The sequence below is a fragment of the Vigna umbellata genome, chromosome 1, assembly GCF_029865625.1.
Source record: "Vigna umbellata cultivar VRB3 chromosome 1, Vumbellata_1.0, whole genome shotgun sequence".
Lineage (NCBI taxonomy): Eukaryota > Viridiplantae > Streptophyta > Magnoliopsida > Fabales > Fabaceae > Vigna > Vigna umbellata.
The window spans coordinates 19,015,887-19,031,939 of record NC_142165.1 but is presented as its reverse complement, the minus strand read 5'-3'; the positions used below and the strand labels follow the sequence as shown (position 1 = coordinate 19,031,939).

Genomic DNA, 16,053 nt, shown 5'->3' with positions numbered 1-16,053 from the left:
GGGTAGTAAAAAGAGAGCTAGCAGAGAAGAGTGCAGAGCAAGCTTAGAAGAGCGAAGGGTGTGATGTGGTTGAACATTCACTCCCAATCACATGGCTTCTTCTTTTCCTCCTTCTTCCTCTTTTCTCACACACCTTCCTCTTCATCCTTCTTCTTCCCCTCACCAAGGTCACTCTTCATTCCCATACATTTTTAGGGTTTCGTTTTCTTCATCTCACTCTTTCTTTCTCTCTCTCGAACACGAACATGCGAAGAAAAAAATTCCGATTATTCTCTAAATTTTAATTTCCAACTGTTCAACGCTTGGATCGTTTGTTTTTTCGCTATAATATCTTTATCGGTTAAGTTTCTGTTCGTGTTCGCATGGGTGTGTTATCGGTTACGGTGGAAAAGGATTTTGATAACGAATTTGATTTGCGATTAATTAGGTGAGAAGAGTCTAGTGGAAGATGAATCGCCTGTTCCGATTCACATCGTGACGCTGGCCTCGCAACTTCCCGTCGAGTTCCTTGAACCCTCGCCTCAATCGGAGCTCGTCATTGGCTTTGATTGCGAGGGTGTTGACTTGTGTCGTAAAGGCACTCTCTGCATAATGCAGGTTGGTGCTCTCGTTCGTTTTAGATTTCAGTTTTGGCAACTGCAATGATGAATTTATATAATATACATTGTTCTAAGTTGGAGTGCTATATATGTCAATGTCAATTTGAGAAACTCTTATTGTATGAGTAGTACATGTTAATGATAATTTAGGTGAATATATGTTATATGCTGAAGTTGGAATGTTCTATGATAATGTGCGAAACTCTTTGGTATAACAAGTATCTAAGTAAATAAGTAAATAGGAGCTAACATACATGTAGACAGAAGTGCAAGTGGTAGGTAAGTAAACCTCCGATTTTCCTATGTTGTGTTGTGATTTTAGTTGTGTGTTTTTATTTTATGCTGGTGATTGTGTTCTTTTAGGACTTATTATTTTTTTTAGTTATTTTGTGAGATGAGCGCGTGGTGATATACTTGCAGTTTACATTGTTGGCATGAAATTTCATCTGAGATTCTTGTTTCTGCAGCTTGCATTTCCTGATGCTGTGTACTTGGTTGATGCGATTGAAGGGGGAGAAGAGCTTATCAAAGCGTGTAAGCCTGCACTTGAATCTAGTTACATCACAAAAGTGATTCATGATTGCAAACGGGACAGTGAGGTCTCTGATTTATTTGATTGTTTGCTTCCTTGCCCTCTCTCTTACCCCACTTTTGTATACGTTGAAATTTGTGCAATGTGCTAATTAGTGGAAAAAAAATGTTTAAGAGGCCTGACTTGTGGTCTTAGCATTTAGCTATCTTGTCTGGCCATATAAAGCACTTATAGACTTTTTGTTGTTTACCAGGCACTCTTCTTTCAGTTTGACATCAAGTTGAACAATGTGGTGGATACTCAGGTGAGCTTTCTTGTTACTGGACCACATCTTTTCCCCTTCTTCTTTACTATTTTATATGTCTTGTTAAGTTGGCAAAATGAACTTTATTCGCTTCCAAAAAATATCACATATTTCTTAACCCGATACAATTTTCCCTTGAGCAATGGTTGTTGATATTGGAATGCAACATGGTATATCAGCTTACAGATGTAGTAAAAGTATAGATTAATGTTCTTGGTTTCTGTTATTTTTCCTCCAAGATGTTTTTCTTTTACAATAGTTTTATTCAGTTGATTCTGCTCTCAAATTTAAATTCAGGTACTTAGGCTTGATTTATATTTAATAGTGATATGATTATTATCTTTTCAAAATGTATGAATTTGTGCTTTATCAGTCCATCTTTAATATACTGGACGTGCTCGACTTTACATTAGTTTACTTACTAATTTTTGTTACCAATTACTCATTTATTTATTACATGATTACATCCCTATCCTTTTGTGTAGCATTAAATGTGCATTTTATTTTATGATGATACCTGCAATTATGAGTAGAATATTAGTATTTAGTGAACTGTATTTATTTGATTCCTGCAAATTAGCTTGTATCCTTGATCTGTATTGCTTATCTCCTTAATTGATTGTGTCCATACTAAGAGATTGGTGCGCTTTGTTCTAGCATATTTGTGTTGTTTCTCAAACTTTTGTTTAACTTGTTATCAGCACTTACAAGCCTGCTACCATCTTTGCGACCTAATTATGTAATTATTGTTCAGTTGGTTACCTAGAAAAATTGGGACTGCTAACCCATAGTGTTTCTGACCCGTGAGTAATTCCCTGTGCTTAAGTACCTATTATGATCTCCTGAACTGTACATTTTTCTTTCTATCCTTGTCTGCTAGAATGCACCTTCCCAGCCAACATGTCTGTGTTTATTCATCCTGATGTGATTTCCTAATATTTATTGCCAAATTGACCCTACAACTGGTGTTTGAGGATGCTCATATGTGAAGACCCACACACAAAGCCAGGAAACTCCATGTGTGACCCATCTATCCTTCTAGCATCTCACCAGCATGTCAAACACCACATTTGCTAGCCATCAGTCTGGATTGGCCTGTTCTCCTCCTGTATCGCCTATCCCCAGCCAGAATTTTTCAATGTTCAGCTTTCCCTGTGTATGAGTTTCTCTCGAGCCGTTCTTTTCACTACTACTCCAATAGGCCATTCAAATCTAGCTCTCAGAACCTTTCCCTCACCTCAGCAATGTGAGACACTGGGTTCTTTCGGTGCTTCATCTGCTTGACCTGCTACTAGCAATCCAAGTTCAACTATATCAGTGTCAAATCATATGCCTGTACCTAAGCCGGACAATTGTACATCCACTTCTGATGTTACAACTGCTAATGTTTCTATATATAGTTATACGATTAGGATGCTTCAAATTTAGTTGCTGAATAATTTATTAAGCAGAGTATTGAAGGAACTTATGTATATAATACAGTTTTTGGGTCAACTGCCAGAACTACTACTTTAAGAAATAAAATTAAAAAATCACAATGAATTTTCAATATAGATTCGAATTAAACATGGATTGATGTCTTGTTTAAAATAATTTATTATTAATTTTGTTATAAGGAAAAAATATTATTGGTGGCCGAAGAATAGTTTTTTTTCAAGCGTGGCTGTTCCTTGTGATAGCTGTATCATATATAAAGCTGCTGACAATAAATGCCCTTGTGACTTGGTGGACACTTTGATTCAAACAAAGTCAGCTCAAAAACCTCAATTTGTAGATATTCAGTGTATTAAGATTCCTGAGCAGAGAATAGATTCAGCTGTAGGATGTTGCTGCTGGAGAAATGGACCCTCCATCCTTTTGTGCTGTATCCACAGTTGGAGAAACACTAACCTCGACAAATGAAAATGCCTAGAAAATTTATTAAGTTGAACTTTGTGAAATGGAATTAGAGTCTCTGCATTTATATTTGATATAATTTAATTATTAGGTAACATAACTTATATCGGAAAAGAGGAGACTAATGCAATGAGGATTTAGTGAAAAAGGTGTATGATGCCACCAAAGAGTTCTTGCTAAGTGAAACTTGATTTGTACTCCTTAACTAGGAAATTTTTAGGTTTTAAAAGCTATTTGTGCTTTTCTAAAAATAAAAATATCCCCCTTGTAAAAAATAAAGCTCAGAAAAATCTGCTTTAGTGATTTTATTCGGATAGATTTTTTTTTTCTGTTGCTTTTGGGTAGAACGTTTGGTTGGACAAATGCAATGGAGAAGTTTGTTCGTTCATGTTATCTGGGTCATTGAAGATAGCAAGAATATATAGAAGGTGCTAGCTTTTTATTGGGTGTTAATGTTTTGAAACGCTTTTGGTCTAACTGTGTTGTAACTACTCCAATACACATTCATACATGAAATGAAGCGCTTTTGGTCTAACTGTGTTGTAACTGCTCCAATACGCTTTTGGTCTGCTGTCTGCTATTTGACTTCTGAATGCCAAGCATAGATATTCAGACATTTCTGCCAGTAAATTTGTTATGTTTATGTCATGTGTCATTTTTTACATGGGAATTAAACAGTTGCTCTAGTAGAGGTGTTTTTTTGCACCATTTATATTAGACACGGATGTATGATTTTTTAAACATTGAGGACTTTTATGCATACGACCTAAACTTTAACAGGTGACCTGTATTTTCACCTCTTCTAAGGTGTTGTTCTTGAAGTTGGACTTCTTGCTTGTCTCTCTCATATAAGTGATAATTTGAAATTAGGAAATGTCAAAGGTTGGAAATAGGTTGAAATTGTAATACAAATAAGTTTCTTTAGCAAATTTTGCACTTCTATTATTGCTACAAAATACTAGCAACTCCATAAAATTCTTAACTTGTTTGTTGTATGTTCATATGTCTTCATCCTTGTCTCTTTGTTGATTGCTTAATCATGTTTCTTATTTGGTTCAGATTGCTTACTCACTAATAGAGGATCAAGAAGGACGAAAGAGATTGCGAGATGACTACATTTCATTTGTTGGCCTCCTTGCCGATCCACGTTATTGTGGTAGTGTGGTACTATTTGTCATTGTATCCATTGAAATGGTTTTGGTAGTCGTGATTTTTTATAATGACCTCAATTAGATAATGACTAAGAATCCTGAATAAGTTCCCGAGTCATTTGATTCACTTTGAGGGGTTTACATGTAGGCATATCATATGTTGAGAAGGAAGAAGTTCGTGACCTCCTTCGACAGGTTGGTTTCAGAATACTCTTGATTGATAGAATAATCTACTTTTCAGAATAGGCATATCATCTGCTGTCTACTAGTGATGTTATGTTTAAGGTTTGATTGATACCAGACAGTTCAAAGCATCCGATTGATGATCCAAAAAGTTTCTATATGAGCGAAACAATAAAGTACTGTTAATCTGTGTCATATCATTTTCTTTTTTGCATAAATTTATATGTCCACCTGTTTATATTGATTTTTGAGTTCAGGTCAACGTCAGCGAGAAGAGTATAGTAATGTTATTTGTAAATGTTTTGTCAGGACCCTAAGTTCTGGACACACCGACCATTATCTGAGCTAATGGTCCGTGCTGCTGCTGATGATGTTCGTTTTCTTCTCTACATTTATCACCAAATGATGGAGAAATTAAATGAGCGATCTTTATGGTATCTTGCAGTTCGTGGTGCATTGTATTGCCGTTGTTTCTGTGTGAACAGTAACAATTTTGCTGATTGGCCATCTCTACCTTCGATACCAGGTCTATATAAATTCCTGACAAGAATCTTGTGCAAAACATATTTCCTTATTCATTATATTGCCAGTTGCCTTTGAGTTTTCCTATGCTTTCTGCCATTAGAGTTTGATGTTAAACTAAAACCAAAAGATTCATGCTGCCATTCGTAATGTTTAACTTAAGGGTTATGGCATAATTTGGTGGTTAAAATTTAGCCTAAAATACTGAACTTGTGCAGCTTCTAGGAAGGCTCATGAAAAGAATTTTTTTAACATGAACTAGAACTTTAGGTGAAAGTCGGGGTTCTTCTCTGGTTTAATGTTACTCCTCGCACAGGATCATGCAAAATGAATTATTTGGTAGTGGAACTTTGGTCCACTTTGTTAGATTATTTTATGATTGACAAGTATTTCATTTGTAGGTTTATGTTATGTTTGTGCCAGGAATGCGTATTTGATTGTTTAAAGAATGTGCTTCTACTTTGTAGATAGCTTGAATGCTGATGGTAATGGTCCCGAGGAGGAAATTCTTTCAGTTCTTGATGTTCCCCCTGGAAAGATGGGACGTGTTATTGGGAAAAGAGGGGCGACAATTTTATTAATCAAGGCTTCTTGCAAGTAATAGTTTGTCTCTCCTTACTATTCTCTTGGTTTAGTAAATACATGCCTTTTTTGGTTTATTAGTGAATGCTAATGGCCAACTTGGTCTTTAAAACTGTTCGTCAATTTAAATTAGTTATTGAATTCAAATAAATTAAGAAGTTCCTGAAAACAGTTTTCGTCTTTCATATTTGTCTTTTGTTTCGGATAAGTCTCTATATGTCATCATCACCTTTGTCTTTTGTTTCAGACAAGTCTCTGTATGTTATTATCAAAATGTAGATCTGACCTTGTATTCTATCATTAAAATGTAATTTAATTCACAAGGATAAATTAACTAAATACAGGACATATGAAGGTCGGACGTAAGAGAAATACTTTTTAGGGACTTCTGTTTTAGTTAATTAACTTTCGGAGACTCACTTGAAATCGTGATACAGTCTTAGATTCCAAACTGACTGTTATGCATTGATCCATATTGTTTGTATTAATATTTCATGTGTTCATTGGTTCAGTGCGGAAATTCACACCGGAGGTCCCAAGGGCCCACCTGACAAGGTTCGTATATCAGCATCATGTTCCATGTGATTCATAAGCCTCAGCTTCTTTAAATGCTTGAGAATTTTTTATTTATCGGTTGTTAATTGGAATTGATAAATTATTATACCTTTTCTATTTCTCTGTTTTCCGTACCACATATTATGTTTAATTTTATTGCTCTGAAGGGATAACATAATCTGAGGTGAAAAAGACATGAAACTGCACCATTAACTTTTTCAAAATTCTATTTCATGATTGAATTAGCATATGAAAGGATCCTCTGCAGCCGACATATGGATATGATTGAGAATCACAATGATATTCAGAAACCCTTTATAGTTGATTATTCGGAAGTTCATCTACAGTGACATTCTATTATTATGTTACCCTTTAATACGTGTTATTAAACTCTTTACGATCCTCTTTTCCTTGACGTAGGTCTTTATCATCGGACCAGTGAAGGAAGTGAGGAAAGCTGAGGCTATGTTACGGGGTAGAATCTTGGATATGTAGTAAGGAAATGCCCTGTGCCTTACTTCTCTTTCAACTAAACTTTTGCAATAAATCTTTTCTCTTATCCAATGGTTCCTGCCTTATTGCCTCTGATAGTTGGACTTGAGTTGTGTGGGCAGAGATGTGACATTTCTAATACTTGAGCTTCCTTTTCCCATCCTGTATCTACTGGAAAAGTGAAAAAAAAAATTAACAAAAGTTAAAAATGAATGAAATATTTTTATTTCATATTAATATTTTTTTTTTTTTATTATTATTATTATTATTATAGTAGATGATTATTCATTTAAGGCTGAGTTAAAATCCTCTGCCACTAGTCATAAATACGGAACCACTCAACGTAATGATATGCCAACTCAACAATGGATGATTTATAAGTTTGTAATTAATTTTCCAATAACTTCTTGTTTTTAAACTTTTATACCTACTTCTTCATTCCCCCTCTCTTATTTTTTCCTCTTATATTTTTTAAAATTAAGTTAAATCAACTTAAATTTGAGAATATGAAAAAAAGTTAAACGAGATTTTAAAAACATTTATACGACGATTCAAATTGTTATTTGAATTTTAAAAATTTGAAATTCTTCCTAATAGAACCTTATCCCATGTTAGATAAAAACAACAAACAAAAGAAATTAAAGGCAGTTTCATTTAAGCTTTGATTTATTGTGAGGAATAAGCATTATTACGTAATCAATTTGATGATAAAACGAACACGAAAATCTACTGTTGCACTCATAGACTAATTTGGCATCATAGGTAAAGTTGGGCAGAAAACCCATGTCCAAGTAACCGATGTCTGATGGGCAGGTATTAGATAACTCCTCCCACGGATCTAGTTAATGAAAAAAGAAACGCACAAGTTCGAATAAAATCTCGAACTCACGATAAACTCTCATTTCCGTTTGATTGTTCAAAATGGCAAATATTATTAGAAAACAAATATCCTCTCATGTCTTACTTATTAAGACCTCTCCGTCACCCCATTCTTTGAAGGTGTCTCAAGACACAAGTGTTAGGCACAAGGGAAGAAGCAAAAGTAAAATGGTCTCTAACAACATCAACAGAAACCTCTAATAGTTGACACGGATATCTTACAACTCAAAGTAGTGCCACCATATGTTTCGGTACTTTTAGCCCGCTGGATGGCAATCGATCAGACATGAACAGCATTTTAGACGCAACAGTGCTTAAGGTTTAAAATAATATAATCACAAAATATTGAGAAATATATACCAACAAAACCATGCCAAAAAGCTTAACAAGCTCTGAAGTGCCGACACACAAAGAATGAGTGAAAATGTGATTGGGATGAGTCAGATTTTTACTTCTGGAACCCACGGAATTGATATTGTTGGGAGCCAAGGTTTGAGAATATGTCGTCTCCAGGTGCTGGTTGTGAAGGAGTGAATCCAGACCTACCGAGTCCAATACTTCCTGAACCTGAACCCATAGCTCTCCCCATATAAAATGAAGGTGGAGGGCCTTTCTCCTTTCCGTCAAATCCATCGCTCAAGTCACCCACAATCCCAACATCCGCAAGGGATACTTTTTTAGCTGCAAAAACAATACCAGAACAAGTTGCACTTCTTAAGACCACATTTACTACACGAAAGCACTCAATCATATTGCTCAAGCAAAGTGAAGCAAAGGGGAAGTGGATGAACATACTAGGCTAAGATCATGCAACCCAATTAATAATGTACTTATCTTTTAGCAAGACTATTGCATCTTAAATATATATATCATATAAGAGAATGCAACGCATTAATTTTTAGAGGCACCGTATTATGTCCCATAGGTGCTTGAATATACTCTAGAAAGAAAATGGACCATACAACAGATAATATAAAACTAATAGTCATGCTAATTAACTTACGGGCAGTTATATTGAGATCAATCAGTCCGCGGCTTAGTGAATCAGCCCAGACACCAGACTTCACCTGGAAAGTATCCTTTTTAGCTGGAAGTTTAGAGTCTGCTAATGATTTACCAGCGATATTATCATGTTTGTCATCATTGACAACATTATTGGAGGGCTGGGAAGACAACGAATCAGATTGAGAAGTAAAATCACCAAAAATATCAGATCCATCAAAATTATTAAGAGGAACAGCAGCAAATGGATCAAACGAGCTGTTATCCACAGGACCAGATTTCTCTGGCTTGCTATCTGGCTGCACTACCGGTTCAGGAATGGAAAACAAGTCAACTGTTGGTGTAACTGTAGAAATAGCGGGTTGTGAAGCAAATAGATCCACCTCAGCCTATACACACATGATCAACAAGACACAAATGGAACTTTAGCACTGTGACAAAAAATATAGAGAAAGAAGGTAAGCCTGTAAATTTGTTATTCTCTCCCGTGAGTGATTCACAATCACAATTTTAAAATTAAGAAACAATTTTTTCTCACATGCAATTAATACACTTGGTACCATGTGAAAACATTGCACAACATTAACACTACAAATGGTGCACCTTGCCTTCCGGTCTTGATTCCCCTCCATAACCACTTATGCATGCCAACTTTTACAGTTAATTATAATTATATTATCAAACATTATTTTAGAAATGAAATAAAATTATATTTCAACATAAAAAATAGACCAGTATATTTACTTCAATGGTATATGGTCAAGTCAAATGATCATATTTGAGAAACATTGGCAATATCCTCATTTGGGGTGACTCGAAGCTGACATGAAATAAAGTGTAATACTAAAAAATATAGATGATAAAATCTAAATCTAACCTGTGGTTGAGAACTAGCTCCTTTGTCCATTTGAGCTGTTGCAGATACAAATGATGCATCTGCAAAAAGATCAACCTCTGGCAAATTACCAGTTGCTGGCTTCTCTACAGGAACAGATGTTGGAGCATCCATGAAGTCACCAATTAAATCTTGTTCAAAGAGATCAACTTGGTTAGAGTTTCCTGCCGAAGTTTCTGTTGAAAGAATGAAATTATTCCATATCATTTAAAAGGTAAAATAACCCCGCAACTGAAAGTGCATATTATGTTTATGGTAAATTAGAGAAATCAAATGAAATTCTCACTTCAATCAAGTTCAAATAATTTTCACATATTGACTTTTGTTATTGAGAAACAATTCCTGAGAAAACAATACCATAGTCATCTTTTACTACTTGAGACATTAGCAAAATGTTTTTTATCACCACATGCTTAATTTGGTTTTTCTTCTTTATGGGCCAGTGGCTAGTGGCTGGTTTGATAGAGGGTGTAAAACTTACAGAAACATTGTTCATTGATTGTTTCAGAAGCAAATGGCCTTAGTCTTTCATTATAAGAATAAAGAAAGCAGGCCAAAACAAAGAAAAAAAGAAAAGCGATGCCAAAGATGAACATCAAGTAGTATGGAATGCTCAATGGAGTACTCAGTTAAAAGTGGCCTGGCTCCTTGAGAACTAACTTCTAAGGGAGGGTTCTACTAGTGTTTGAGTGTCTACGATAGGGACTTGGGTATTATGGATAGTTGACATTGAGTAGTGTTGGATGCTTAATGAAGAAACTTTGTTTACCTGGACAACTAGCCTTCAAGGATGAATTTTGAAGACATGTAAGTACAAGCTGAACGAGAATCACACATTGAACAGTAAAATGTGCACCACAGTACTCTATACTCAACTTCAATGAATAGATTAATATTTCTTTTTATTGAACAGAAAAAATCAAGTCACAAGTCACAGTGAGCCCATTTCTACCCTTTGTTCTTCATTCTGAAACCGTTTGGTGAAGTCTTCTAATGTTAATCAGGTTTCTTTCGATTGAAAACCAAGGTTGCCTTCTGCTTTCTCTAATGCATTATTGGACAATCTCCTGCCTCAACCTTCTTCAACATGTATTTAGAGACTATCTCCTCTGACATAAGTTCTACTCTTAAAAGGGAAGTTGTGACGAGCAAGTTCTCGTGGTAGAGGACATCCTCAATGCACACAGTGTAAAAGAACGGGTCACACCCAAGAAAATTGTTACTTTTTACATGGCTTTCCTGACAAGACAGTGCATATTTCCAAATCTAAATTTCTCTAATGAATAGTATCAGGAATATCTCAAGTTAAAGTTTGGCAGTCAAGCACTGTCTTTCACTCATTTCTGATAATGCATCATTATTTTCTTCTATTTCTCATCCTAAAATTCTTCATATTATTACTTTAGCCAATAGACCTAAACTTACCTCTCAGGGAGTTAGTCAAATCACCCTTTCACCCTCCTTAAACCTAAAGCATGTTCTTGACCCTAAGTGTCCTTTAAACCTAATTTTCTTAAGTCAATTAGTTAGATCTTTAAAGTACTCCATAACCTTTGATGTCAATTCCTTTTTTGTGGTACAAGTCGATTGATTGGTGAAGGACATGAATTTAGAGAAACTACTATCTTTGTACTAGAATGTCAATGTCTTGTTTAGCATCCCCACCTCCTAAGCTTTTGCATAATCGCTTACATCATCCACATTTATAAAAATTAAAAAGGATGATTTTTGAACCTAGCAAACTTCTTAGACTGAGTTATGTAAATTAGGAAAACATGTTCAATCTTTTCCAAAAATAACTGAAACAAGATGCAACTCTATCTTTTCTATAATTCATTCTTACATTTGAGGTCCAAGTCAAGTCACATCCTTTGGGTTTTATGCTCTTGACAAGTAGATTGTTCTATGGATCCAAATAAAAAATTAATGGCTGAATAAGGAGAAGTTTTCTCTAATACAGAAAGATTTAGAAGATTGGTTAGAAAACTTATTTATCTTACTATTAATAAACCAGATTTGTATTTTGCAGTGGAAGTTGTGTTAGCTCATGCAGAATCCTTGTATTGATCACTGGAATGTTGTCATCCGTATTTTAAGATGTATTAAGAAGGCATTTTAAGATGTATCAAAAAGGCTCTAGGACAAGGATTACTCTATGAAGATAAAGGAAATACCCAAGTCTCTAGATGTTGTGATGTTGATTGGGATGGTTCTCCCATGGAGAGATGCTCTCCTAGAAGATATTGTGTTTTCTTTGGAAGAAACATTATCTCTTGGAAGAGAAAGAAAAAAAAATGTTGTTGAAGCTTGGTATAGGGCAATGGCATACCTCACTTGTGAGCTTATATGGGTAACAAATTCCTCTAAAATGAATAGATCAATAGAATGACCAACTACAGTATTGGAGATATATATTTTTTTTCAAAATACTTACTGGTAGAAGTTCCTCTTGGATCAAAATCATCCATGTCATCCTCAGTACTATTTTCAGGTACACTTGAACTTTGAGAAGGTACTGAACCATAATTATTTGCATTAGTTGATGACTTTGATACTCTAGATGACTTGTTTTCCGGACTTTTGCTGCAAGACAGACATTCTGGAATTAGGATAGGGCAATAAAATCATTGCAGTATGAAGAGGGAAAAGAACTTGCCTAAATAATAGCCAAAGCCAAGTAAAAGGTTAAAATTGAGATATGCATCTAATCAACTCAACAAGTTCCCCGTTTAAAACTAGCATGTATCATTCACAGGTAACATGTCTCCGACCCTGACACAATATTTGACTTCCTTTCTGCTTCCATAATCTTTTGTTTATGCACACCTCTCTGTCACTTTAATTGATCCACAAGATAAAATTTATGCCAAAAATAATAAATTAATAAAACCTTTTGGAAAGTAAACGAGCAAATTACAGTTTGTACTAATCCTAACCTTATGTCATCAATATCTAAAGTGGTGCTTTTCTAATTATTGTTCACTTTTCATCTAATAATTTGTTTCTGTGAGCAATAGTATAAATATTAGAGGTTTCATTTTGCACCAAGGCTGTCTCAGACTCCAAGGTAAAGAAGGAAGATATAAATTAAAATATTTTTTTAGCACATTAATATAGGATATAACCGAGTAAAACTTAAATGTGCAGATATACATTTGCATGATGGTATGCTTATAATGAATTAATTGACCTCCAAAAATTTCCTCATACCTTCTGTATATACAACAAATAAAACTAATATACTCTTGTCTGGCGCCAAAAGGTTCTTCTGAGGCCAAAAGGCTCCTCACTGTCCTAAGGTATTAGGGAGGGTCATCGTACACAACCTTACCCTTGCGTATGCAAAAATGCTGTTTTGGGATTCAAACACTTGACCAACCAGTATCAAGACAAATCCTTACTAATAAGCCAAGACTCACCCTTTTTATCCTTTTTTTTCATATGTACAAATGTCATTTTATTCTATTACCGTCACATTGCTTTCCAGAATAAGCCACAATGCCATCCATCAATAATTAAATTTGAAGTAATAACTAAATTTATGCACTAAGTTGCAAAATAATCATCAGTTGCTCTAAAATAGAATGGGACGGTCATAAAAATACCTTTACAGTTATTTGCCAACCATAACAGCAGTTAGATTTGTCGTACCTGACAGATCGTGATGAACCCTTCTTGAAGGAGTTGTCTTGATTGTCACTTGCAACAGTATGGTGTGATTTTCCATGGTAATCTTCATCATAGGATCCCCCCTTGTCTCTATTGTTATCACTAAACCTGTCACCATCTCTAGATCCAAAGCCTCCATACTTACCACTGCTCTGAGAGATGCCGCCACTACTATAAGAGGCTGACCCACCAGACTTGTATGTGATACCACTAGAAGAAACTCCAATGTACCTACATTGACCACCCAAAAGACAAATAAGAAATTTTTTTTCTGACAACACATTCTACAGTAGTAGTTTTGTTGACCTGATAATTCTGGGATGAAAAGATTGACAAATTGGACCTACTTGTCACGGTTTGCAGCAGCTTTATTTCTGACATCATGTATCTTATCCCTATCATTCAAAAGGGACACAATGTTTTCAGCCTTCTTCCTTACATTGAGTCCTACGTCCTTCCCACTTGGCTCAACATATTCAAAACTAGAAAGTGCCTTTACCAATCCAAAGTAAATTTTTACGTCAGAAAATACTTTTATTGTACTTGTCAGCACAGTTATTAATTGCAAATATAACTTAGCTAAGTACAAGAGAATTCCTTACTGAAATCTGAAAAGTATGTTCTATAATGTCGTCAACTGCACGTTCAGATCCATGTCCTACCAAATACTCTATAACCGCCAACGCCTGACACACCGTAATTCAAGTTATTGAAAGAAAAGCAAATTGTATGTATCAACACAGAAAATACCTCCAAAAAGACTTCTATTTGTATCTTAAAATCTTAGGAAATGACAAGATTATTTGGAAAGCATTACCTTGTATACATATCTCCAGTCTTTTCCAGTTTCGCCCAGTCTTGTCCAGAGGACATTCATGACCATTTGACATTCAGTACTAGTATAGAAGTAATAATTTAGTAGAACAAGTATCAGAATATTTCTCAAAATATGATAACAAAAAAAAAACAACATAACCGGAAAAAAAAAAGATAGATAGTTTTTTACAATTTTTTGGTAGCCTGTGCAATCTCTGCCAGTGCAGTACCATGAGGACCCCAAGGTTCATTGTCAGTTGCATCGAGCACCTAATTTGTGAAAAATGGTAAAACATTCAATAAAATAATAGCATTGACCAATCCTAGTGGCTTTATAGTTTGCAAATATATAAAATCTGGCAGTCATCCAACACCATTCCATCAACAAATTATCAAAAAATCACTTGATAATAGATAGAAAAAGAAGCACTATGCCCTAATTCAATTCCGAAAACGCATTCCATTATCAATTTTAGAGAAACACAGAAATCCCAAATAGTGTACTTCCCATACTCTAACAACGGAGCTTCAAATCGAAATAGCACGAATTGTAACATTTTCAATGAACTGCGCACAAATAAAAAAAAAATCACAACAATCACAGTTTTACCTTCTGTTCGATTTCCGGAACCTTAAGCACCTTCAGATTTACCTCTCTCTTTCTGTTTTCACATAAACAAACATCGTAATCGTAAGAGCAGGGCGAAGTAACATTTTCAAATAGAAGATTGAAATAGGTTTTTAGTTTTTTATTAAAAAAGGAAACACAAATGAAAATCGCAATGCAAAAAAGGATGAAAGAAGGATCGAGAAGCTCGCTCACATTTCTCGAACGGTTTGATCGAAGACCTTCATGAAATCCATGGCGGTGGATCCGCGAAATGAGACGCTGTGGATCTGATCTAGTCTTATCTGAAGAGAAAGAAATATTGAAAAACGGTTAAATTAATTGCAGCGATTTCGATTGGTTTTCAGTGGCAACGATTTCAGATCTAATACATTCAAAGAGAATTTTTGTTAATATGTTTTCCGAAATTTCTCCATAACCATGCTCCTTTTCACTCTTCAGAATAAATACATTTTTTATTCACGTGAATATTTTTTGTTAGTTTTTGAAGTTTTTGCTTAATTATAATTTTGTTCTCATAGGTACTGCAGTTTGTTTTAATCTCTATGGTTTAAAAAGTTTGATTTTACTGGTGTCAAAATATTTTGATTTTATAACCAATATAGATAATTTTGCTTATCTTTCTTACCTAAAATTGTTTAAAGTTAATGTTAAATTCAAATAAATAAAATTATTAAATACAAAAAGGTTAAAAATGACAATTACAAGAACAAAAGTGTTATGAAATAAAGCTTATAACACAGAGATAGAAAAAAAAAACAAAAAATAAGACAGAAAAAAATTGTTTAAAACCATCTTAAATAGAAATGTGAAATTTAAATAAATGAAATTATTGAACACAAGGTCAAAAATGATAACTACAACACAAAAATGTTATGAAATAAACTTTATAATATAGGAAAGAAAAACTAAGACAGAGTAGAAACTTATTATTTATAATCTAAATAATCAATAGTCACTATAAATAACTAAATCAATCATAAGTAATGATAGTGAATCAATGAATCATAGGAGTAATTTTAACATCAATAAAATTATTTATTCATAGCACTGTTTATTAATCACCGAGAGAGAAAGGATATCTGTACAAATTAAAATAATATTAAATTATGATTAAAATATTTATTAATAGAATATTTAACATTTTAATAATATATAATAGTGAATTACAATCATTATAATAAGTTATAAAAGAATCTAATTTTTCCATTAATGTCAATTTGAACTTTGTAACCAACGTTGTGACTGTTTAAAACTTGTCTCAAATCAACTTTTTTATCTTAAAATCTATTACCATTATATCAAATGTAAGGATTTTATTATTAAATATACATTAAAATAAGTTACC

The 16,053-nt window shown here is 34.2% G+C and overlaps 2 protein-coding genes across 2 annotated transcripts; one reads left to right on the top strand and one right to left on the bottom strand.

Moving 5' to 3' along the window:
* LOC124825425 (3'-5' exonuclease domain-containing protein / K homology domain-containing protein / KH domain-containing protein) lies at positions 1 to 7,047 on the top strand. The gene is made up of 10 exons (XM_047298033.2): positions 1 to 167; positions 428 to 597; positions 1,067 to 1,198; positions 1,385 to 1,435; positions 4,391 to 4,487; positions 4,631 to 4,677; positions 4,975 to 5,191; positions 5,655 to 5,784; positions 6,282 to 6,324; positions 6,745 to 7,047. The coding sequence occupies exons 1-10, from the start codon at positions 92 to 94 to the stop codon at positions 6,817 to 6,819; spliced, it is 1,038 nt and encodes a 345-aa protein (XP_047153989.2). The 5' UTR covers positions 1 to 91; the 3' UTR covers positions 6,820 to 7,047.
* Positions 7,048 to 7,849: 802 nt separating this feature from the next.
* Positions 7,850 to 15,147, bottom strand: LOC124825417 (ENTH/VHS family protein). The gene is made up of 11 exons (XM_088099317.1): positions 14,901 to 15,147; positions 14,688 to 14,739; positions 14,268 to 14,347; positions 14,079 to 14,157; positions 13,864 to 13,947; positions 13,609 to 13,754; positions 13,244 to 13,492; positions 12,027 to 12,175; positions 9,575 to 9,768; positions 8,699 to 9,086; positions 7,850 to 8,376 (listed from the first exon to the last, which is right to left on the bottom strand). Exons 1-11 carry the CDS (start codon positions 14,939 to 14,941, stop codon positions 8,144 to 8,146), a joined length of 1,695 nt encoding a protein of 564 aa, XP_087955443.1. The 5' UTR covers positions 14,942 to 15,147; the 3' UTR covers positions 7,850 to 8,143.
* Between the last annotated feature and the right edge of the window lie 906 nt (positions 15,148 to 16,053).

Excerpts from the sequence above, each read along its gene's own strand:
- LOC124825425 (XM_047298033.2), top strand. The coding sequence starts at position 92 with ATGGCTTCTTCTTTTCCTCCTTCTTCCTCTTTTCTCACACACCTTCCT. Across the intron at positions 1,199-1,384 it reads ATTGCAAACGGGACAGTGAG|GCACTCTTCTTTCAGTTTGA; the intron begins GTCTCTGATTTA and ends GTTGTTTACCAG. Across the intron at positions 5,192-5,654 it reads ATCTCTACCTTCGATACCAG|ATAGCTTGAATGCTGATGGT; the intron begins GTCTATATAAAT and ends TCTACTTTGTAG.
- LOC124825417 (XM_088099317.1), bottom strand. The coding sequence starts at position 14,941 with ATGGATTTCATGAAGGTCTTCGATCAAACCGTTCGAGAAAT. Across the intron at positions 13,755-13,863 it reads AACATACTTTTCAGATTTCA|GCACTTTCTAGTTTTGAATA; the intron begins GTAAGGAATTCT and ends GGATTGGTAAAG. Across the intron at positions 9,769-12,026 it reads TCCAAGAGGAACTTCTACCA|AAACTTCGGCAGGAAACTCT; the intron begins GTAAGTATTTTG and ends TTCTTTCAACAG.